Source organism: Cuculus canorus, chromosome 1 (genome assembly GCF_017976375.1).
Source record: "Cuculus canorus isolate bCucCan1 chromosome 1, bCucCan1.pri, whole genome shotgun sequence".
Taxonomy (NCBI): Eukaryota; Metazoa; Chordata; class Aves; order Cuculiformes; family Cuculidae; genus Cuculus; species Cuculus canorus.
The window spans coordinates 54,576,698-54,602,823 of NC_071401.1; the positions used below are offsets into that span (position 1 = coordinate 54,576,698).

Genomic DNA, 26,126 nt, shown 5'->3' on the forward strand with positions numbered 1-26,126 from the left:
CACCATGATGTATTTAGTGTACAAGTAGAGGTGCTGAGATGTAGGAACTAAACTGCAGGTCTCAGCTCCAGTTATTAACCTAGAGCAACTCAGAGTATCTTGTTCTTCTGGTTTTAATCAGCATTGTACTTCTAAATACTTCCACATGACAGCTTTTTCAGGAAGTTGACACCAAAATTTACACAGCAAAATATAACTATATATAAATACATATATATACAATCAAAATAATTTTAGTAAGGAAATTCCTATGTTAAACTAACATCAAAATAGTCTTACTTTTAAGATATATTGCTTTTGTCACCAGTTATTTCTTCAGGTAGATCAACAAATAAAAAAATTGCATTAATTTAATATTTTTAGTCAAATAAAACTTCTTTTTTAAATCACTATGGCCTAGAATTAAGTAGAATGTTTCATTTCTATATAAGGACTGAAGCATTCAATCAAAATCAAACAGTATAGTACGTATACCAAACTGTATCATTACAGTTAATGATTATGTGGTTGAGGGTCTCTAGGTGAGGATGACAGGGGTGGAGAACAAAAGAGATGTGGTAGTGAATGCCTAGTCTTGATTGTCTAGCCATGATGTAAGCAGTAATGAGTTATTTAGGAGAAATTTCAGGATCAGTAGCCCTTGTCCTTTGGGAGTTCAACTTTCCAGACAACAATTGGAAACATCCTACTGCTGTGACAAGCAGGTCTTGGAAATTCTTGAAGTTTGTAGGAGATAAATACTTGTCACAGGAACTCGGTGAGCCAGCTAAGGAAGATGCCCTCCTAGAGCAGTTGAATGCACCATTAGCAAGTTTTCTGATCATACCAAACTGGAAGGTGCTGTTGACTGTCTTGAGGGACAAGAGGCCTTGCAGAGAGATCTAGACAGATTGTAGCATTGGGCTATGTTTATTGGGATGAAATTTAATAAGTTGAAATGCCAGGTTCTGTAAAGGGATGTGGGGGTGCTGGTCAACTGTAAGCTCAATATGAATCAGCAGCGTGCCCTGGCAGCCAAGAAGGCACACTGCATCCTGATGTGCACCAAACACAGTATAACCAACTGGTCAACAGCAATTATTTAGTGTTGGTGCAACCTCACCTTGAATACTGTCTGCAGTTCTGGGCCCCACAATGTGAAGGTCCTTGACTGTGTCCAGAGGAGGGCAACAAAGCTGGTGAAAGGGCTGGAAGGAATGTCTTTCGAGGAGAGGCTAAGGACACTGGGACTGACTACTGTGTTCAGTTTTGGGCTCCTCAGTACAAGAAGGATGTTGAGGTGCTGAAGTATGTCCAGAGCAGGGCAGTAAAGCTAAGGAAGGGTCTGGAGAACAAGTCTTATGAGAAACAGCTGAGGGAACTGGGGTTGTTTAGTATGGGAAAAAAAAAGGAGGCTGTAGGGAGACATTGCTCTTTACAACTACTTGAAAGGAGGCTGCAGTGAGGTGGGTGTTGGTCTCCTCTCCCAAGTAATAAGTGTGAGGTGGGTGTTGGTCTCCTCTCCCAAGTAATAAGTGATAGGACAAGAGGAAATGGCTTCAAGGTGCTCCAGGGGAAATTTAGATTGTATATTAGGAACAATTTCTTCACCAAAAGGGTTGTCAACACTAAATCAGGCTGCCCAGGGAAGTGGTGGAGTTACCATCCCTGGAGATGTTAAAAAAAAGTGCAGATATGATACCTCAGGATACAGTTCAGTAGGCACGGTGGTCTTGGGCTGATGGTTGGATCTGATGATCTTAAAGGTCTTTTCCAACTTTAATGACTCTGTGATTCTATGATTCTATACTTCAGAGGAAAGGAGGATGATACATGACCTCATTGCTCTCTACAGTTTCCTGAGGAGGGGAAGCAGAGACGAAGATGCTGATCTCTTTCTCCCACTATCCAGTGATAGAACATGTGGGAATAGTTCAAAACTGTGTATGGGGTGGTTTAGACTGGACATTAGAAAGCATTTCTTTATTGAGAAGGAGGTCAAACACTGGAACAGGCTTCCTAGAGAGGTGGTCAATGCCCCATGCCTGTCAAGAAGCATTTACGCAATGCCCTTAATAGCATGCTTCAACTTACTTAGCCCAGAACTAGTCAGGCATTGAACCAGACGATCATTGTAGGTCTTTCCCAAGCTGTTCTATCCTATTCTATTCTTATAGTACAAGCATGGTAATAGTACAGTAGTATACAATAAGTAAAATAGAAATAAGCAGAAAAAAAAGTATAGAAGAACCTTGTTCTTAGGAAAACTGTAATTACAATATGCTGACTTCAGACTGTTACTGAAACTTTCTGTAGGAGTAGCATAACTCATTTAGGGAAAAGGAGCAAAACAAAAGCCCGGAGCTAAAGTTGACATTAAATCTCAATATAGATATCTAAAGAAGGACATGCCATCTTGAGAAGATTGTTGAAACCTTAGGACAAAGATTCCCAATGAGACTATCAGGGGAGTCAACTACTCATTGGGCCTTGGTGCTACTAAAGCATTGGACTACCCAAGAAGGTAAATAAAAGAAGGCCTGTAGCTGCTTGCTGAAAGGGTGTCCATTAAGTTTCCTTAGGTATCACTAAATTACAGCTCCTACCTAACCTTTTTAGAGATACCTGAAGGTACAGGCTATTACTGGTCCTTCTACTGGGTACCAGCTATCTCCCACTTTACTTCACAGCTTTTAGTCACCTTCTTTGATTTGACGTTTGATACTACCTACTAATACAAGCTATATGAACAATGTAATCTTTATAAAAAAATAATTGCAATGAACATCTTAATATCTTGGTCTCTGTCATCACAAGGACTTACTGCTTGGAGAAATACTTGTTTTGGTGATGAGAGCAATAAAGCAAAAACACAGAGATTGGCTCTCTAAAAATCCTTCTGACATCCATAAATGCTAGTGTTTTGTAAGCTGTTAAATATATTGATTCCTGAGATACACATCCAGGAGCACGGTAGTTTATTATTATCTCTTCTTTGCCATTGCTGCTGAATGATGTCTCCCAAGCCACTGCATACATAAAATGATACATGTGTTCCACTTTTAAAGTGTTTTATCTTTGTGTCTTAACTTTTAGCTCTCTCCTGAGAAACCATATATATAAAGAGCTTACTTTATTCTTAGAGAAAGATAGTTTTAAGCAAATAGCTTGAGTCTGTTATCACACACTCTGTATTAAAAGGAGCATTTTATAAAGATCAAGCTCAAACAAAAATCCATTTTCTCTTTCTCTAACCGTATTTTGTAAATGTCAATCCAGCTTAATTTCCAGTATATGTTTAGGTGCTATAAATGTGAAGGAAAAATGTCTGAAGGATAGTAGAATTCTTTTTGTCCTCAAAACAGAGATACAGGGAGATTGGTTTTTTTACTGTTCACAGGCAAAGAGAGAAGGATGCTCCGTAGTAATTTGGTTTTTGTATTAACCCTGAAATATATCTAGGGAAACAATGTACTTGACTCCAGGTGAAAGGTACTTTAGAGAAAGGAGAAATACAAAAGAAAAGACAAAAGTGAGTCAGAAAGGTACCTTCTTACAACATCTTCTCCATTCCAACACGGGAGTCCATCAGCAGCTGCCAACTCGTTACCACACAGCTGATCAGCCAGGCCGCCATAAAATGCTCTGTAGAGCCTGAGGTGGCTGATAAATTCTCTGCACAGGGAAACATGGGAAATAGTTGACAGAGTCAATCAATAACAATATGCAGTACTGCTGTTGTGCTTTTCTATAAGAAGATAAAGAATGTGATTATTCTATTACTCTCCATTGATACCAATGATTTTTTTAAATCAGTTTTTCAATTTCCTGTTAGATATATTTGATTTTCTCAGATAGACTTTGGTAGTTTACAAAGTTGATACTCTCACTGGTCAAAGCCAAACAATAAACTGTAGTCATGCTCTGGAACAGGAATAATTTTCCTCCAACCTGACATTTTCTTGCATAACTGTGAAACATTTTACAATGATAGACATATGCAAATATACCAAAAAATGTTCCAAAAATTGCACATAGCAAATAGAAAAATAGATGTATATGAATAAGTCATCTGCTTCTTCAAAGTGCTGTCAGCTAGTCCCCTACACGTGCTACAAATACTACAAAGAATATTTGTTAGTGTTATGGAGTAACTCAAGATTTAGGTAAAATGATTTTAAGATGGAGGTGTTAAATATTTAGTAGATATTTAAATTAATGTCTGAAAAATTACATCAGTTTTATCATGTGCTGTGCTGGTAGTTTATAAATTACGTACTGCTATTTTAAATAATTATCAAGTTGACCAGAGCTAATGATAAGTTTTTGTACTTAAATCAAAACAAATTACTTCTTAGTTAGTATGATTTCAACTGGATTGTGATATTTATGTTTATACATTGTTTGCTTATGTACTGAAAATCTCTTTCCGAAAGAACCATCACTGCTGTGAAAAATCAAAATATCTGTTCCTTGTGGTTCAGAACATCGCACTATATTGAGTTATCTATGACTGACAAAGAATGGCACTAGCAAATGCTGTACTCATTGCCCTGTAAGGTAGCAAGCCTCATTTTATGTTAACTTCTTGTGTGGTGTTTGGAGTTGTGAAAAAATGCCAGAAATATTCTCTACATTTCCCTACACTTAGTCAACAGAGGCTTACATTGGCAAAAGAAATAAAACTGGTTAAGAATTGTTTACTATAAATTAATAAAAAATGAGTGATTATATACAGTCCACTATTTAAAAAGCCACATGCTCTTCATTGTAATTGTAGGGCAAATACTTTACATAAACGACAGTGATTTAGATTTGCTATGCTTACTAAATGTGATATGAGTGCTCTAATGAAACTAAAACTGCAGTTTTGAAAACCTCAGGTAAGGGCAATTTTGACTATGCATGATGTAATTGCCTATGTGCAATATATTTTAAATATGTAAATATGATTCATCGACAAACTCTCAGACAGGAATAGTCATATCTTGTATTTTTCCATCCCCAAAATTGCATCCAGGGTGCACAGTATATTTGCAGTTTTCTTCCACCTCCCAGTGAGTGAGATTGATTTTGATTTGGGTTTATGTTTTGGGTTTACATTCTGGATGAAAACCAGTGGCTTCTCATAGCAAAAAGTTGGAATATCTTCTGCACAAACAGGCCATCTATAGCACAGAAACTGAAATAAATACAGCTGCCATAAAACCTTGTGGCAAAATGCATTCTAACAGAAAGGTCATTCAGTTTATTAGTAAATACATCCTGAGAGAAAGCTAAAATTAATACAGAAATAATAATTGATTTCAGGCCATGTTGATGTCTGACCAAAGTAGTTAGAAGGGCAGATGGTATGAATGTCAACTTTCACATCATCTTCTAGACCAGATAGCATGTAATTATAGGCAATTGAGCACAAATGTGCAATTACAGTCAGTGAAAGCTGTAGATACTTCTTATCTTTTTATTTGAAGATGTTCAATTTTTTTTCTTACAATTTATTCTGCTAAAAGCTTTTGGCATCATTATGTTCTGGAGGAAAAAGCTTTACATACTTACAAGCATGTATGTTACTCTGGAAGGGTCTATCAGAATTTTTTAAAATTCATCTGACAATTTTTAGGGTCAAAAGCACAGAGACATTTCCTTTTTTTTCTTGTACCACTAGAAAATATCACCTTAGGTCTGACGGTAAAAATAATTTACTAAAAGTTTGGGCAGAGGGAGTCCAACACAGACTTTAAAATATAAATTTTCCTCTGGAGATCCATTTGAAAAACATCAGGAAAAGAGAAATCTTAGGAGTCACACATTCAATGGAGTCATTTTGTTCATTTGTTTTCCCTAAGATGAACTCATCGATCAAGTCTACATGGTTTGGGAGAAACTTCATATTCTTTTTTGTTAAAGCTTCAGAAAGTTGCTGACGGCAACCTGCTGCCAAAAGTACATGGGAGGTAAATAAAGTGGAGTCTGACTTGGAGAACAGCACTTCCTTAAAAGCAGGTTGAATGCATTCCTTGAAGTCACTCTTGCATATGAGGAATTGTTACAGTTGCCATGGGAATATAAAGTTAAATATAAAGTGATTGTAACTAATAAGGAAGCAAGTGAACCAGGAGGCAGCAAATGATGATATTAACTAAGAAGCTGGTTAACAGAAACATGTGTCAATGAATTTCAAACTTTCTCCTTGCTCCTCTTAATTTGTGTAGCACTTGTTGCATGCCCTGAAGTGTTTCCAGCATGTCATGCAGGGGAAAGACATGGGAAAAAAACAATGCTTTGTGCTGACCACTGCTTTTCATGCCCCTTAAGTGATGTCTGGATTGACGTCAGGCATATTGCCCAAAAGACCTTATTTTGCAACATCAACCAGTCCTGGATGAAGTGAGATTTTAGAATATGATTTCATTTCGCAGAGTGCTAGCAATCAGAAAACATCAAGAACTCACTTAGCTACAAGACACACAGAAAATGTGCCTGTATGATGGGTATTGCCTGGTAAGCTTCTGTGCTGGCTAAAGCAAACTTCTGATTTGCATCTCTTTGTTTCTACAATGTTCTCTAAGTTCTATAGTTGTTTTGTTGTTTGCGTTTTTGCTTTTTTTTTTCCCTCCACTGTTTGGAACATGAAGGACCTTGCACTAATAGAATGGTCTGCCTTTGAAGCTCAGAGACACTTTTTCTTCTCTAGATATCAGGAGTGAGCAATTATACCCTGAAGTTCTCTCACTTCAGTTGCCTTCTGCACTGCAAAGTGAAATGAGAGGAAAAAGAGAACAAAGAAGATCTCTCTGAATTCTAGCAGACACTATGATAGAAATGAAAACTCTTGATTTTAACTTCGCGCCTTATTTGCATAATAGGGACTTTAGTCTGAACTGTAGTATTATCCTTACTCCTTACAGTGCTAGTGCTCTTTATGAATATTAAAGACTTGACTAATTTTAGATTAATAGATTGGCCTTTGAGATGTTCTGAGCTATACAGTGTGTCTACACAATATTTGATACAACTGACAGGACATCTGCATCTTTCTTGGTGGCAGAAGACCATTTGGGATATCCAAAGATATCCTCAAGTGGCACTGAATGCTCACAGTTGTGTGGGTAGCTAAATTGAGTCTTCCCTCTGTAGACTCTAATGGCAGCTTAAACACCTAGCCCATGTGCAATTAGACAAATTTTACACTGTTATGCTCAGCCAGGTATGAATCACATCTCCAAGTCTTTGCAGTCACGTCAATTCCCTATATACTGGCAAAAGAGCTGGAGAAAAAAAATCAGCTGGATTTGCCTGAAAGAAGATTTCAAACATTTAGCTCTAAATGCTCTCTTGCCTCACTCTTCACAGTAGAATGTAAGTACTTCCTTTCTTTTCTGTCTGATCAATTTGTACAAATAGCCTTCTGATAAAAGTCACAATCACCTCTTGACATATCTAATGATGCCTGCTGATGTGCAAGTTAAATGTAATTTGAAAATTTATACAAATATAGAGATAATGTTCATATCTTACCAATTATATCCACTTCTTAAAATACCTTAAACCACATCAAATTACTCTAGTAATATGTCCATTATTTCAGAAAATTTCTAGTCATGAAATTACCCTTTCTGAAATGTTACAGAGCAGACTGTGTTGATGAAATGCTTCGTTCTTTGTAGCATTTATTTATTCGCTAGCAATGCATGCCATTGCATAGAATATAATCTAATGTGCTGTAAAATGATTGGCTTACTTTATTCTTTCTTTCTGGTTGTAAAACTAATGTCTTACTTTCTTCTGTTGGCAAGGGTTTCTTCACCGTCTCTTGAGAACATCTTCAACCTTTCAATGTTCTGATCAAAGGAGCAACCTGGAGACACAGCAGGCTTCCTTACAGGAGAACCACATACCTTTTTCACCTAAAACGGAAAGAAAAGCCACAAAAAGAAGGAAAGAATATATGTAAACAAAAATTATTATGTTACTCTCAGTTCAGTTCAAGTCCATTTTAATAAGAAAGTTCTGTGAACATTAAGTTAAGTACAATTAAGAAAAGTACACTATATTAATGCAGTAAACACATAATTAGTCATTTTATAGTAGAAATAAGCTAAGCAAAGTCACTCCTTTTGAAGGAATACCAGGTGTATAAGCAATTCACCACATATATTTTATTGGTTGTGGCTTTTTCCTCCCTGTAAGGCAAGCGCATTTTTATGCAGACAGTAACAGTAACCCCAGAGAACATGATGTGTTGTGAACAGTGGCATATTTCCTTTTCTTTATATTATACCCCAATCACATTTTTAATAATCATTGAACTTTGTGATTTCTTTCAAGGTTGATGAATTATTATGGCACGTTCAGCACAGTTACCTAGAGCATACAATGAACAGCTAGCACGGTGGAAACTTGCATTACAACTTTGCAAGATGTAAATTTAATGATCCAAGATGTAAGTTTAATGATTCAGACCATAGATGTGGAAAATATCAAGGGATTTTATATGTCTGGCTTTCTGATCTAGATGTCAACAGATACAAATTTATGTTAACTACTATTTTCTTCTTTGTAAAATGTGATACTGAGCATTTTGTTCAATAGAGGACATCAATTTATGTTCATAGTTCATTATTCTTCCTAGTCACTGAATAAAAATAATTAGGGCAATATTTATTAAATAAAAGATACTTTATGCTGGGGATCACATCAGACATGACATTAAGCAGACTGAACAGCACATATCGCGTGTAAGCCAGCAGGCATACACCAGTGAAAAACTAATTGTGTGATTAATGAAAACTTGATTTCAATAGGTAGTCAAATTTTTCAAAAGAAAAAGGGAGAGAGAAGATTGCTTTTGGCTCTAAGGCAGAAATTTTGAAGTAGAAACATATTCAAAATGCTACCATGAGAAAGACAAAAGGTTGCATATGTTATACAGCAGGGACTATTGTTTTCTGTTGCATTTTATATCCCCAGATGTAAGAACAGAGAAAGCAAATAAATCTCATGTTTCAAGTTACCATCAAACACATTCAAAAGTGCAAGTCCTGTGGACCATCGTTCCAACTAAGAACTGCTGCAAAGTTAGGTAAGAAATACACTTAAAAATTAAAATAAAATGGACATTTCTAATTTTGATGAGTTTCTTTGTTGTTACGCGTGGTGTAGTGATAACGAGTCATTGAATATGCTTGCTTAGGCCACTCGAAAGAATCAGTGTTATTACTACATATGAACAAACATTCAACTCATGAATTGAAAGTAAGGGTAAATCTGGATGTGAATAGTTCGTTTTGGCTGCAATTCACTATTTAGGCATCCAAGTTACAGCATCAGTCCTCTTCCAATAAGATACATGAATTTACCTGCAAGATAATTGTCCCAGAGCATATGGCTAATGTCCTTGAAAGGACTTAATGGGATACAGTTTAAACATCACTGGAAGTATTCACCTAAACATTTTTTTATCAGAGGCAGTGTTTTCTTGACAGCATCTGTTCTCATCGTCAAATTCAGTTTCAAACCTCCCTCACACTTTTTCCACTATATGCCCCATTGGCTCTTTTTCAGAGCACATTACCCCACGCTCTTCACTAGCCTAACTAGACCCCTATTACTCCCTGTAGGTCTCTACACGCTTGCTAGTTTTCATTTATCCTTTGGGTGAGTCTGCCCCTTCAGTGCTGCATTTCACCAGCCTCTGCAGTAGTCTATCCCATCAGATACTACACCAATACAATACAGATTTACAGGAGACAAAAAGTGCTTTTGTCCTTTTACTTGTCTCATATTGCACATATTCTCTTATGCTCACTGATGTGACCTGGGAAGCACTATGCATAAGCTTTTATGACAAAAAAAAATGTTTTGAATTGTCTCAGTTCCAGCTTGCCATACACTCTTCAACAACTCTTTGTCTTCTAAAAAATAAAAATAAGAATTCAAAAGAGAAAGTCAGATCCAAATGTTTGGGAAGGAGGCTCTATCTCATGACAGGTATGAGTTAGCTGTGTAGGCTGTTTAGGTCTTAGGTGCCTTACTTATCTGAAAGACATACTTTACCTGTCCAGGCACTCTCAGAGACTGACTGCAGGGTGGAAGCCTGTGAGGGGAGGAGAAACATGGTGGAGATGATTCACGGGCTAATACAGACCCTAAGAAGATGAGTATCAGTCCTTTGGGTCAGGGAAAAGATAGAAACAAAAAAAATAAATAAATTGGCTCCAGTTTAGTAAGCTAAAAAAACACAGGCATTCAGCTCCACTTGGAAGTCAGAAGAATCCACAGCCTCCTATATTTCTTGAATTTGCAGTAAAATCCCATTGTATTCTACTCTGACTAAAATGAACAAACAAAGAAAATCAATAATTTTTACATTCATAGTGGATTGGAATATTTGTATTACTGTACAAATATGTATAACACGGTTATATGCATTAAGTGTGTAATACAATTGCTTCAAAATACTCTCCAATGACCTTTCTATCTTTCTCTCTGTTTATTCTCTTTGAGTGAATGTCTCAAGAAATCTTGTGCAACAGAGGGAAATTTGCATTCACTGATATGCTTAAAATAAACCTTAGTTTCAAATACAAAGCCGCTCTTAAAAATTAATCTTTGTAAAACTTTATATATATACACACACACACAAAAATCCAGTCATTATCTGAGATGTCTTTTTAAGAACTGATGTTTTTTCCAAAATCCATTTTTTGAAAATTCTGAAAAACAGCATTAGTTGAATGGTAAAAAGTGTTTGTACAGCACCCTGCACACCTCTTCCCTTCCCACAAAGAGGTGTATCACATTAATCATAGTGCTGAGGACTCTGTTCTGTTAATGACAGCACTCACTCTCACAGATGAACGTTAGCTCACCAATCACTAGTGAAGTCATTTACTTCTTCATAAGTAGTTTCTGCTGGATGAGCTACTTCACCACATACAATGATGACATCATCGTCTCTGTTACTATTCTCATATTTCTGACATTTAAAACCCCAGAACCACTGAATGACTGACTGGCTTAGTGTGGTGTTGGTTGGGTTTTTTAGTATTTGGTACATCCCATTTGTATCAACCCAGCTGAACCCAATCTGTCTTTCTTTAACTGCTTACCAGTGGCTGGCATCATGTTTAAACCATTAACTGCATATGCATACCAAACGTGTTTTTGCCTCCCTCACTGACCCAGTCTTCATTGTCACCCAGTTTCTTCAGTAAACTTGTGCACATGAAAAGGTCATATACTTTCATTTTGCCTTTAAGTGGCTGTCCTGTCTGTGAGCTAAATAATTTAAAACTGAAATGTCAGTATCTCGTTTTCCAGTACAAGATGGATGATAGTCTAAAAAAAAAAAGATAAACACACTTTCCATAATAATGTCTGCTTTTTTTTTCAGCATTCTTTAGGTCTCCATGAATGAATGCACAGTACAAATGTAATGTCACTTAGCTGTATTTCTCTGTTTTCTGAAGGACTACAACTATATCCATTAGACATTGTTTCTTTATGTCTAGTCTTTGGCCTGTAAAAGTAATCTTCCAAGTCAAAATTCATTCAGTGCTATTACTTCCATTCTTGAGAGACACAGTCTGTAATCATAACCTTGAGAGAAAGAGAATGCCTTTACCATACTAATGATCTAACAAATGTCCATTTCACAGCAATATCTGATCAAAATGTATTCTTACTATCTTCCAATTTCACTGAATGGGTATTCCCACTGAATATTCCATAAACTGAGGACTTTTATTGGATTCAAACACAGAATCCTAAAAGTGTATAAAATGATTCCCAAAGGGAACTAAAAATACCCCGAGAAAATTGAGATTGAAAAATCACCAAAAATATTACTCAGCAAAGAATTACACATCTCACTGAATTTCAGGAAGAATCAAAGACCCCTATAAAATTTTAAAACAGAGAAGCCTCAGTAAGTTATTAGGGGGGCTTTAGGGGTGAGGTGGAGTGTTGTGCTCTTAGGTGTTTTTTTTTTCCTTCTGTCCAAATGTTCTTAAATATTGCATAAATTCAAGGGCGTAAAAAGAAACCTCAGAAAATGATAAAACTCACGATTTTCACAGTTCAGACAAACCTATTGTCATTATACTCAGCATGCTGTTATTATGCACAATTTGTATGCCACAGTCTGATGACTGGGTTAATTAAAAGCTCTTGTAATAACCACACAGTTAAATTGCAATTAGTGCCACACATGAACTTTATGGCAGTTTGATTTTTCTTGGTGCAATTCTGTAGAATGCCACTTATGATTACTTACAGTTTGGAAAATTGGAGCATCATAAACCTTTACAACTACAGGACTGGACAATGAAAGCTTAATATTGATAATTGTGGGATGCTGTCCTCTAAGTTCACATGCTCAATAGAAGAAATTAGTCACATCTTGGATTGTTTGGTTTTTTTTTCCCCACTCTAGAAATGGTTCTTTCTGACCTCAGCATTTATACTGAAATGATTTTACTTCAAATGACTGAAGCAAACTGAACACACAGTCTTGTGCTTTGAACTAAATATGCCTAGTGACAGTGACTAGCCATGTCAGGATCTTTAAACACTGCCACTGTGCCAGAAATAGGAATCCTGAGACTCTGCTCCACTTTGGGTCATAGTCTGCTGTGAAATACACTGAAAAGATGAGCATCTCTCAGTCTGGTAGTGTGTCTGCAGTCTGTTTCACTAGTTCTTACTTCTGTGCATAGAATAATGGGAAGAAAACACTTCTCTGGATAAAAAAAACTCTTGGTCTTAGACTCAGCTGTAGCTGGAAACAGGAATCAGGAGTCTGGAAATTGTCTTTTCTTTTATGTATAACTGTTCCACGCTTGTTTTGTTAAGTTTAGCAAAAAAAAAGGTTTTGATACATATATATCCAGGATTTCCTGTAAATGGGGTATGTGACAAAAATTAACCAGACTGACACAGTCTCACAGAATCACAGAATCACAGAATCACACAAGGTTGGAAAGGACCCATTGGATCATCGAGTCCAACCGTTCCTAACACTCCCTAAACCATGTCCCTAAGTACTTCATCCACCCGTTCCTTAAACACCTCCAGGGAAGGCGACTCGACCACCTCCCTGGGCAGCCTGTTCCAGTACCCAATGACTCTTACTGTGAAGAATTTTTTTCTGATATCCAACCTGAACCTCCCCTGACGGAGCTTCAGGCCATTCCCTCTAGTCCTGTCCCCTGTCACTTGGGAGAAGAGGCCAGCTCCCTCCTCTCCACAACCTCCTTTCAGGTAGTTGTAGAGAGTAATAAGGTCTCCCCTCAGCCTCCTCTTCTCAAGGCTAAACAACCCCAGCTCTCTCAGCCGCTCCTCATAAGACTTGTTCTCCAGCCCCCTCACCAGCTTTGTTGCTCTTCTCTGGACACGCTCCAGAGCCTCAACATCCTTCTTGTGGTGAGGGGCCCAGAACTGAACACAGTATTCGAGGTGCGGTCTCACCAGTGCCGAGTACAGAGGGAGAATAACCTCCCTGGACCTGCTGGTGACCCCATTTCTGATACAAGCCAAGATGCCATTGGCCTTCTTGGCCACCTGGGCACACTGCTGGCTCATGTTCAGTCGGCTGTCAACCAGCACCCCCAGGTCCTTCTCTTCTGTGCAGCTCTCCAGCCATTCTTCCCCCAGTCTGTAGCGCTGCATAGGGTTGTTGTGCCCCAAGTGCAGGACCCGGCATTTGGCCTTGTTAAACCTCATCCCATTGGTCTCGGCCCAGCAGTCCAGCCTGTTCAGATCCCTTTGCAGAGCCTCCCTACCCTCCAGCAGGTCGACACTTCCTCCCAGCTTAGTGTCATCTGCAAACTTGCTGAGGGTGCACTCAATGCCTTCATCCAGGTCATTGATAAAGACATTGAACAGAGCTGGACCCAGTACTGAGCCCTGAGGAACTCCACTTGTGACTGGCCTCCAGCTGGAGTTAACTCCATTGACCACCACTCTCTGGGCCCGGCCATCCAACCAGTTTTCAACCCAGGAGAGTGTGCGCCTGTCCAGGCCAGAGGCTGACAGTTTCTGAAGCAGAATGCTGTGAGAAACTGTGTCAAAGGCTTTACTGAAGTCCAAGAAGACTACATCCACAGCCTTTCCCCCATCCAGTAGTTGAGTGATTTTGTCATAGAAGGTGATCAGGTTAGTTTGGCAAGATCTGCCTTTTGTAAACCCATGTTGACTGGGCCTGATCACCCGGTTCTCTTGCATGTGCTTCATGATAGCACTCAAGATTACCTGTTCCATGACTTTCCCTGGCACTGAGGTGAGACTGACAGGCCTGTAGTTCCCCGGATCCTCTCTGCAACCCTTCTTGTATATGGGCACAACATCAGCCAGCCTCCAGTCTAGTGGAACTTCCCCAGTCAGCCAGGACCTCTGGAAGATGATGGATAGGGGTTTGGAAAGGACATCCGCCAGTTCCTTCAATACTCTTGGTCTCTTAGACCTGTAAGCCATCAGTGTGTTCATAGTCCATGCAGGCATTTAAAACTGCTTTTATTTAATGCATGTTTCAGATAGTGATTAATCTGTTGGCTTTCAGTTCCAACTATCAGATCACAAATTTGCAACCAACCCTCATAGTTCAATCCCTTCAAACACTTGTGAGCAAATGGACAACTGAAGTCTAATAACTGTAAAACCAAAGTTAGAATGAGATGGCAGGGACAGACTGGTTGAAAACACGTTTCTTACAAAAAAAAAAATGTGGTTAAGTAATTTTATTTTCTAGGAACACACAAGTATTTTCTTTGAGAAACAGGTTCTTGATGAGTCACGAGCATTCCAGCAACAGATTACTCATCAAACTACCCAAAATATTAATCCAGAAAAACAATGCATGAAATGTTTACGAAGCTTCCTTGATTCAGATTTAATCCTTGCAAGTGGATGTGTAATACTTTCAGGTAGATGGCTGTGTGCCAGACAGAGGAAAGAAAGACAACCAATGCAGCATACTCTTTTTTTCTTTTTATTTACCTCATTCTGCCAGCCTCTGCAAGCAGCACAGGAGAGGTGGCTTCTCTGTCACCAGGCACCACAGGGGTTCGGTCCATTCTGATCATCTAAGTGGGTGAAAATGACGATTTCTCAAAGATTAGCTTCTCCTTTTAACTTGTAATAATCTCCAGCTGAGCTCCTGCTGCAGGAGCCAGTATATCCACATGCTTCACGCTTTCATGGGTTTGTTTTTTTCTAGCTAAACCACAAGAGGGAGCAGCAGTATTTCAGTACTTCCAAGCACTTAGCAGACTTACATCGTTTGCTGCTTTTAATAGTTGCTTATTTAATATCAAACTTCTGTTGCAAAGAAAAACAAAGTCCAACTGTAACCCAGGCTGCACCAAAAGAACCATGGTCAGCAGGTGGAGGGAGGTGATTCTGCCCCTCTACTCCGCTCTTGTGAGACCTCATCTGGAGTATTATGCCCAGTTCTGGAACCCTCAACATAAGAAGGACATGGAACTGTTGGAATGGGCCCAGAGAAGGGTTACAAAGATGGTCAGGGGGCTGGAGCACCTCTGCTATGAGGACAGGCAGAAAGAGCTGGAGTTGTTCAGCCTGGAGAAGAGAAGGGTCCAAGGAGACCTTACAGCCACCCCCCAGTACGTGAAGGGGGCTACAATAGAGACTTTTCACAAGGGCATATAGTAATAGGATGAGGGGGGCATGGCTTTAAATTGGAGAGGGGAAGATTTAGACTAGACAGGAAGAAATTCTTCATTACAAGGGTGGTGAGACACTGGCACAGGGTGCCCAATGAAGTTGCAGGTGCCCCATCCCTGGAGGTGTTTAAGGCCAGGTTGGATGGGGCCTTGGGCAGCCTGGTCTGGTGGGAGGTGTCGGGGCTCATGACAGTGGGGTTGGAACTGGATGATCTTTAAGGTCCCCTCTGACCCAAACCATTCTATGGTCTCTGATTCTACGTATTTTGATATATTAGAGCATGTGCATGTTCATAGAAAATTAAAGCATTCCCTACTGAGAAGAAATTCAAGTTCTTAAAAATAAGAAGAGCAAGCAGCTACAACAGGCCACATTTCCTTTGTAACAGGAAAAAGACATCAATAAGATTGTCTTAGGGAAGTGTGGCGGAGTACCACCAGTGCTTATAATACAGGAAAATAATGCAGAAATCATGTATTATTTCTGTTGTTTTCTTCATAAATTTTGTGTTCTTTATCTGTGAGCAGTTTTCTCTCATTCTCTAGTGTAGCTTCAGGACTCTGGGAAATGTATCTTAGGCATCCAGAACTCTTTAAGCAAGCTCTGGAGTTACAGTAGCAACTTATAACTTTATAAGTCTCATGCATAGTTTTAATCATTTTACAGAACAAGAGAAGTCCAAGACAAACTGAAAAGGGCAAACATTGTGAACAACAGACTAGAGAAATAGTGATTAAGGCTAATACTTGGAATAATACTTGCACAAACTATTAAACATTCAATCTATAATCACCTGCAAGACAAATCTTAAATGGACTTCCCAAATAATGATAATTTCAAAGGAATTTTATTCAAAATTGTAATAAAAAGCTTAGGTGATACATGAAAAAGTGCATTTATGATTTTTCAGCTGAGATAGAGCTGGAAGTCGTTTCAACCTTAAGAAATAATCAATCCAATTCAAAGCAACTTTGTTAAATATAATAGTTTGCCCATACCCAACCAGACGGTCTTAAACAATGAAAGACGCAAAATGCAGATATAAAAAATGTAGACCCATCAGTAAGGCAGTAGTAGGTAGCCTCATCAGAAAAAATAAGAAGATTATATGTTCAAAAAAATGAAACTAATTTTCTGTGATATCTAAATAAAGGTACAATGTTGAGATACTGAAGTAATTATTCCACTCTGTTTGCCATGAGTGCAGTACAGTGCCATTGCTACACATCTGTTTTGGGAAAACTAGTCAAGATAGAGAAGCAAGGAAGAGACAAGTATGTTAAGAGTTTGCAAACTACCTTTTCTTAATCAGCAATTTTTACACGGTTTTGCAAAAGACTGCTGTCCAAGCTGTTGGATTCTGGGAGTCAGAGCCCACAATGGTCATGTGATTGAGACTGAGATCCTCTTCATAGCACTCCATCTACCAAAACCAGTGCTCCAGCCTAAGTTCTTGAGATAGTTCTCCTATCTTGTCAGTTTTCAATTATATCTGATTTCCTTCATAATTTTCAATGTTCTGATCGTAAAATAAAATCTAATACACCATTAAATATTAGTTACTCAATATACTTTTAATTTGTGTCCTCTGCTCTTTAATTACTAAAGTCTTAAATGGTTTTAATTCTATTGCTCCTTTCACGAGAGACTAACACTCAGCAAGTCCAGCAGTAAAAATAGTCTCTCCTTCTGAATGGGGGTGGGAGGGAAGGAAATGATTTTTTTTTCCAATGGCTTAATGTCAGGGGAAATCCTAATGTTCTCATCCAAGTTACCCAGAATACAGCACTGCCAGTTCAAACTCTTCAAAGGCAGTTCAACAAAACTGCTTCTTGTGAGAGGCTGCCAGCTCTCTCGATCCAAGTCTGCTTCAGTGGATGCCAAGGTGTTTCATTTATCTTCAGTGAAAACATTCTATGGTTCTCCTCTGAAAAGCAATTATATAAAACCGGCAGTAGCCCTTTCCAAAGATCAGCTGCCTATGTGCAGACTGATCTATCTATGCTCTCTAATGGTTAAAATATACTTTGTTACTCTTCACTTCTGTGTGCCCTGCAAGCACAGCTCTGACATAGAGGGCCAACACTATGTCGTCTTGTTTGATTACAGACAGAATTGTTCATTAAATCTAAGTATAAACCTATCTAGGATTACCTCTATAAACCAAGAGAAATTCAGTAGGAATGTGACTGTCAATGAAAGCAGAAATGGGGTTTTATAGCCTTTATCAAGTATGTAACTCACTTAAAACAAAAAACATATTACAACTTACAATACATAAAGAGTTCGTGGAAGCAAAATGAAAAATTACTGCGTCAGCATTTCTGCTCAATATGTTTACACTTTGTGGAAGATTGCAATTTATGTTCCAAAATTGTGAAGAGGAGAGCAGTTTTGTAAGGAAGCTCCTATAACAAAATATGTATGTGAATAACATAATGAACATGTACAGTGACAGTCATAATGCATTATTTCATTTAGCATAAGACACTATCAACAAGTCTTTAGACAACTAGAGGATCACCTTTTCATGGTAAAAAAAAAGAACCCAAAACAACCTGGAAAAAAAAAGATGACAGAAAAACACATTATCTAGTTAGTCAGCATTTCAGATAATCGGGGCGTTTGTCCACCATTCCAAACTACATCATATGAGATTAGTGGGTTTGCTTCCTGTACCTGTATATTTAAGTGTCTCAATGTTTCCTTTCCTTATTCAAACCTGGACAAACCCGTTTTATTTGAAGATACTCTGTGATGCATAAGACAGTCACTTATTCATACGTACTCACATCATTCCAGGGACAAAACAGCCTGAGAAACTAATTTGCTTCAGAATCCCTGGATTTGCCCTCACAGTTTTTTTTCCTCCAGTACAAAGGTTTGTTAGTGATTTAAGGACCAACAGAGACATCAGAAGTCTGCTCAGCTCAGTAGCTCTCTTTGTGAACAGTTATTGTGTTTTACAATGAAAAGGGAAGAGCAGAGAAAAATAGAAAATACATGCACAGCCTACAGAAAGGATTCTCTGTTGACTTCTTCCTTTACAGTTGTCCATGGCTCTTACTTGGCTTTGGGGAAGGAGTAAAAAGCCTCCTTTCCTGTCTTTCAGCAAATATGAAGAACCAGTCTGCAGCATTTTCAGCTTATTGGGGCATCTTCCTTACCTTCAGCTCCCCAGTGGACACATTCAGACAAGGCTGCCATGGTGCAAAAGTGGAGTTACACATCTAGCACATCACCTAAAATCAGAACAAGATAACAGCCCAAACTACTTAGTCCATACTTTTCTGACCTCTGAGTTTCTATGCAGCCAATGGAAACAGAAAGGCCATTTTGGATCTCTGAATTTTGCCTAATCTCAGTTAAAAAGAAAAAAAGGAGGTTATATTAAAGATCCTATGCTTTCTTGACAAAACAGATATCAGTCCTAAGAAAGAAGTGCAGCAAACTGGGAGATTTAATGAAAGATTCAAGTAATTTCAAATTGTGGATTTGCTCTAAATACATTAAATAGGAATGCATAATGCATGCCGTGATATGTTCCCACATTATTTTCTTGGCAGTCTATATTGAACACACCTTATACAAACCTGCACTATTCAGTATTGCTTGCCAAAGCTGTATGTGTGTTGATAAATGCAGCAGGTTGTCCTTGGATGGTTGCCGGACCCCTAACAATCCACTTTCTCACTCCCACTCCTCGACAGGATAGAGGGAGAAAATAAGATGGAAAAGCTTTTGGGGTGAGGTAAAGACAGGGAGACCACTCACAAATTACTGTCACAGGTAAAACAGCCTTCACTTGGGGAAGATGAATTTAATTTACTGCCAATTAAAAACACAGTAGAATGGTGAGAAATGAGGATAAAACTAAAAACACCCTCCTCTAGTCCCTCCCCCTTTCATCCTAGGCTCAATTTCACTCCTTCATTCCCAACTCGTCTGCCTCTTCTCAGCCCCTCAAGTGCTGAAAAGGCATGGGGAATGGAGGTTGTGGTCAGGCGATAATGCTGCCACTCCTTCCTCTTCACACTTTTTGTCTGCTCCAGCACGGGGTTCTCCACAGGTTGCAGTGTATCTGCTCCACTATAGTCTTCTGCATGGACTGCCGGCGGGATATCCCTTCCAACTCCTGGAGCACTTCTTCCCTCTTCTCCTTCCCTGGCCTAGGTATTTGCAGGCCTGTTTCTCTCACTTTTTTTCCTCACTCCTATACATCTTTTTTGAACTTTTTAAAGTATGTTTTCCCTAAGGCACCACCACTGTGACTGAGGGGCTCAGCTGTGCCCTGTGGTCATCCATTGAAGCCATCTGGAACTGGTTGTGTCTGGCATGAGGCAGCCCCAGTCTCTCCTCCCAGGCCTTGACTGCTAACACCTGGGCACCCGCACTCCGTACAACAAATAAGTCCACTGAAGCAGTTGCAGGGAAGGAACCCGAACAATTTGGCAAATGAAGTGAAAAAAAACACTTTTCAGAAAAATGTGAGACATGAACTTGTCACTGGGTTTGAACCTTTTCTCATCAGAGGTGAGAAATATGTTCTCTCTCATCTCCATTGAGGAAAACTGGATGAAAGAAGAGGAATTGGAAATGATGTATCTTGAAACAGGTACCAAAAGCTGTGCCACCCCATAGTCACGTGCTGAGAAACTGAGGAATGTAGCGATTGACTTTATCTAGACAGATGTGATTTCATAGTTTTATTTTATGCTATTGTACTTGAGAAGTTCTTGATTGAAACTAGTGCTTCAAGTGTTTGCTGTACATCTGCCAGTGTATCATGAATCTTAAAATAAAGACACTAACAGAACAGTAGCAAGTCCAGCAACATGTATCAATTTTATTTTTAGTTCCCAATTTGCACCTGAGAAGTAATGCCATGCTAAATGAAAGGAGCAGATCATACAGCAAGACACCTTTCTTCCCCAAATCTATGAATAATTGTGGATGTATTTATTATCTCTGTTAATATTCTATGCACGATTTGAAGCCCTTTTCCTATACATTAAAAGCAAGTAAACCAATTACGCTGGAAAAGGACATCACTTCTGAGCAGAATTCTGCAGCACAGAGCTTGTAAAAGGGATTCCAATATACATTAGATGCTCCAGAATATGTTTAGTGCTACTGTTATAATAAACTTTGTAGCAGAGATTTTGTTGTTAGCTGGAAAACACTGATTTTAGTTACAAAATCTGTAACACCACACAGGCATTTATAGTAGTAGCGTACAGTGGTATAGAGGACATGCCTACAGAAATAAGGGTGATACTTCAGACCTCAATAAGCGCAAGCTACTGAAATAGCAAAGATGGCTCAAACCAGAAAAGACATGAAAAGCTGCCAATCCATCAGGTATGTTTAGGTGGAAAGAAAGCCTAGTCTTTAATGAAAACAACTTTTCACTAGTTACAAACAAGCCAGAAACACTTGCTTTGTCAATTTTTGTTTTGTTTTCAAAGGTCTCCACTCTGTTTTCTGATGAATGAAGCCCAGTTTAGTTCCAGAAGAAAACCTTTTGATTGCAGCATTTTTTTCCATTTTGGAACAATAGGAATGTGAAATATAACAATAGAGGAATCTGGACTAGGTGGAGGTGACTGCAGTACATTTACTTTGTGCTACATCAAGAAAAACTACAAATGTATAAAAACACACCACACTTTATCATACAAGCACCAGAGTTTTTCACAGCAACAGGTGGATGCATATCTGTGAATGGAGAGAAGTGGAAGATTATGGTGTTCAGCTCTGTATTAGGTTAGATATCAAACTTTCCTTTAGAATAGAATGCTATTAGAGTATAGACATGTATAAGATGAAGGCTTGAAATCCAATTACTGTTCAGCAGTTTCCATAAATCAGTTTATATTGTCCTTGTGAAGTAATCTAAATTCATCAATTTATCAAGTAATTTAAATTCAGCAAAGTAACGATGGCAGAGACATAGTCCAACAGCTTCAAGCAGAACTCTACAATTTTATTATGAAGTCTGTTTGCTAAAAATTACCTATTTGGGGGTTTATTCTTTTTCAATAAGTATGAAAGAATTATACGGCACGTTACTCAGTTCGGGGTCTGTCATTTACAAACTGGTAATGAGCATGAACACTTGCTGGAAGTTAAAGGAGTACAAGGCTGAGTCTGCTTATACAGTCTCATGATAGGAACAACAACAATTAATTTTCCCACAACTTTGCATTTAGATTGCATCTCTGCAATCTCTAAAACAAGGTTCATTTTCACTCCATTGTTTACCATCAATATGTTCATTTCTCTCCAGAACAAAAGTGCAGACATACTATATACACTATGTATATGTATATATATACATAGCTGATACATAGCTTGGCAACCAACTGGTTTAAGAACCCCTCACCTATCACTCTGTTGACCTGAATTTTTATAATCCTGTCCTAAGGAACTTCATCTTGGCTTTGAAATTGTATAAGGAGCAATTCATTCATCTTCTACTTTGACCAAATATCTGTGAAATAGACAATGTGTACTGTGTTGAGCAGAGTCAGTTTCACCAGCATATTGTGTAGCAAATACCTTGCATGTCAATGTTCATTAGCCATGAGATGAAGCTAGTGCCCACATCCTACATTAGAACACCATGAACATGATAGGTTCCTGTCTTTATGATGCCCATATGTGGGTCCTATCCCACTACAGCTACTGATTCAAAGGTAGTTTGCTCATTGGTGAGAATACTCCCCTGATGCTCTTATCTTGTAAGTCATTCCACAGAATCACAGACTTGTTTAGGTTGGTAGAGACTTGTTCAAGTCATATAGTCAAACATCCCTATTCAAGCAGAGTCACCTTTGCTGTCCAGGTTCAAGTCTAGCTGGATTTTGAATATTTCTAAGGATGGAAAATTCACAACCTCTCTGGGTATCCTGCTTCATGGAATTTCATACTTTTTAATTTCTGACTATTATCTCTTGTCTTGTCAGTGGGCATCACTGACAGGAGCCTGGCTCGTTCCTCTTCATTAGCTTATATCAGGTGTTTACACACATAGATGAGATTCCCCCTGAGCCTTTTCTTCTCCAGGCTGAACAGTTTCAACTTTCTCAGACTCTCCTTATATGAAAGGCACTCAAGCCCCACAATCATTTTTGCAGCTGGATTCACTTCAGTCATTCCATACCTTTCTCACACCAGGAGTCCAGAACTGGACACACCACACCAGATACGGCCTTACCAGTGCTCAGGAGAAAGGAAAGGATTATCTCCCTCAAACTGCTGGTAACGCTCAGCAGCCCAGGGAGCTGTTGGTCTTCGTTGTGCAGGTCTATTTTATGTTCAACTTAGTGTCCACCAGGATCCTCAAGTCCTTTCTTGCAAAGCTGCTTTCCAGTCAGTCAGCCCCCAGCACGTTCTGGTACATGAGGTTGTTTCTCCTTAGGTGTAGGATTTTTTATCTCCTTTTGTTGAAATTAATGAGATTCCCCTCAGGCCAGTTCTTCATCCTGCCAAGGTCCCTCCAAGAGGCACAACCATTTGGTGTACCAGCTACTCCACTCAGTTTTGTATTGAATGCAACCTTGCTGAGGGTTTACTCTGTCCTGTCACCCAGGCCATTAATGAAGACATGAAACACTATTTGCTGTAGTACCAACCCCTGAGGTACAGCAGAGGCAAATTGCCTCCAACTGTACTTTGTGCTACTGATGGCAATCCTCTGGGCTCAGCCACTCATCTAGTTTTCAGTCCATCTCACTGAACACTTTGTAAGCTTATACTTAAGGACGTTGTAAGAGACATTTTCAAAGGCTTTAGTAAAGTTGAGGTAGATATCCATTGCTCTACCCATATCACAGAATCACAGAATCATTTAAATTGGAAAAGACCTTTAAGATCATTGAGTCCAATAGCCTGGCAAGCTGGGTGTCCTACCAAGGTCATCAAGTTGTTTAAGCATGTTTTTTCTTTGTGAATTCATGCTAATTACTCCAAATCACCTTTCTGTCCATGTGGAATGGTTTCCAGAATTAGTTGCTCCATCACTTTTCCAGGAATCAAAGTGAAGTTAACTGACCTGTAGTTTCCTGGATCCTACTTCATATTCTTCTTGAAGCTAGGGGTGACATTTACTTTCTTCCAGTCTTCAGAAACCTCTCCCAGTCGCCAAGACCATTTAAAGATAATTGACAGTGGCCTCATAATGACATTAGCCAGCTGCCTCAGCACTTGTGTGTGCTGTTTGTCAGCCCACATGAAGTTTCGGCGGCATCCAGCGGCAGGACGGTGAGTGGGGTGACCATCTGAGGCGGTGGAGCACTTCCCTGAGACGGGAAAAGCCCAGGAAAACAGTCGGGAGCGGGGCCGGCAGCGCTCGGCTCCCAACACGCGGCAGCAGACGATCCCGCGCGGTACCTGACGGGAGGGGGCGGTGCCGGCGGCTACTGCGGGAGAGTTAAACGGTCCCTTGAGAGCACAGAGACCCGGAGCACAACGAAGACGAGCGTGGCAGTTTGAGTGGAGCGGGGCACGTTAGTGTAACGGGGCAGCTCGAGCGGCAGCGCGAGCGAGCAGGGAGGGTGCAGAGAGGGGCTGGAGGCCGGCCAGAAGGGACCGTGGACCATGGTGGCTACCCGGCAGATTAAAACGGCTCCGGGTGCTGCAGCAAGCAGGATCGATGTTGCCACCCAGGCAGAGCCTCAGTGGGTCCATGCAGCTCCCCAGACCCTGGGCTGTAGGCAGTGCCCCCCTCCCACACCAGCTCACGCCTCTGGCACTGGCTCCGCTTGTGGAAGCTGTTCTCGTGTGGGGGAACTCCTTCGCATGGTGGCAGAGCTGAGGGAGGAGGTAAATAGACTAAGGACCATCAGGGAATGTGAGAGGGAGACAGATCACTGGAGCAGCGCCCTCTCGCAAACTCAGCAGGCTGTTGCAGCTGGTGCGGCTGAGCAACACCCACCTGCAAACTGCAAGATTGGGGGAACAAGAGATGGGGAATGGCAGCAAGTTCCTGCCTGGCGCAGGAAACCTGCTCCCCCCACCCAGACAAGAAACCCCCAGATCCCCGTGAGGAACAACTATGAAGTGCTGCAGGTGGAACCCATCCCCAAGGACGAAGAAGATGGCTCCCACAGCCTAGAAACATTCCCTAGGCTGTGCCATCCTCAGATGACCATAAAAACATCCTCAGTAAATAAGAAGAGGAGAGTGATTGTCTTAGGGGATTCCCTTCTAAAAGGAATGGAGGGACCCATCCGCAGCCTGGACCCGCTCCACAGGAAGGTCTGCTGCTTACCGGGGGCATCCATGAACGATGTAACTAGAAAACTTCCTTCCTTGGTGAAAGAGACAGATTATTACCCTCTGGTAGTATTTCAAATAGGCAATGATGACTTACAGTGCAGAAAGCTGAAAGCCATCAATAGAGACTTTAGGACTCTAGGGAGAATGTTGGAGGGCTCTGGGGCACAAGTAATGTTTAGTTCCACTCCAGTGCTAAGGAATGAGGAGCAGAAGGTCAAAGATGAGCTGCTGATTAATGCCTGGCTCTGAGCCTGGTGTGAGGAGAGAGGCTTTGGGTTCTTTGATCATGGGGTGACCCACGCACCCCCAGCCTTTCTTACTAGGGATGGGACACGCTTGTCTCCTAGGGGGACTAAAGTCCTTACTAAAGATCTAGCTAGGCTCTTAAATAGAGCTTTAAACTAGATGTGAAGGGGGAGGGGGGTGAGACCAGGCTAGTTGGGAGCGAGCCTGGAAGTGGGACTCCAGTGACTGAGAGCTGGTGTGCTGGAGAGGACCACCAGTACATCACCACAGAGCAAGTTGGGGTGATTACACCTGGGAACAGTAAGGACGAAACTGGCACTGTGGTGTTAGTTATTCCAAGGACCAGTCAAATGGGAATGAACTCTATTCCCTTTATGAGAGCTGAAGGTTTGCCAGCCCAGCTCAAGTGCATTTACACCAATGCACGCAGCATGGGCAATAAGAAGGAGGAGTTGGAAGCTGTTGTAGGGCAAGGTGACTACGATGTCAGTGCCATCACGGATACATGGTGAGATGACTCGTATAACTGGAGTGTAGCCATGGTGGGGTATAAACTCTACAGGCGGGACAGGAAGGGTAGGAGAGGAGGCAGGGTAGCCCTCTATGTTAGAGAGTGCTTTGATACCCTTGAGCTTAATTATGGTGAGGAAGGGACTGAGTGCCTGTGGGTTAAAATCAGAGGAGCCCACAAGAAGGCAGATATTGTGATGGGAGTCTGTTACAGACCACCCAGCCAAGAAGAAGCAGCTGGGGATAGTCTCTAGATAGCTACCTCTTGTCCTCGTGGGATACTTCAATCTTCCTGATATCTGCTGGAAGTACAATACAGCAGAAAGGAAGCAGTCTAGGAGGTTCCTGGAGTGTGTGGAAGACAACTTCCTCACACAACTGGTGAGTGAGCCGACAAAGGAGGGTGCCCTCCTCGACCTGCT

The 26,126-nt window shown here is 40.2% G+C and overlaps 1 protein-coding gene across 3 annotated transcripts in view; it reads right to left on the minus strand.

The window, feature by feature from the left end:
• Positions 1-26,126, minus strand: part of GPC5 (glypican 5) — a 690,193-nt gene that overhangs the window by 544,751 nt on the left and 119,316 nt on the right. For all 3 annotated transcript variants that reach the window (XM_054056381.1, XM_054056380.1, XM_054056382.1), the window contains exons 4-5: positions 7,762-7,889; positions 3,529-3,654 (exon numbers count right to left, since the gene is read on the minus strand). In XM_054056381.1, coding sequence (XP_053912356.1) covers positions 3,529-3,654; positions 7,762-7,889 — 254 coding nt within the window. The remainder of the gene's footprint in view (positions 1-3,528; positions 3,655-7,761; positions 7,890-26,126) is intronic.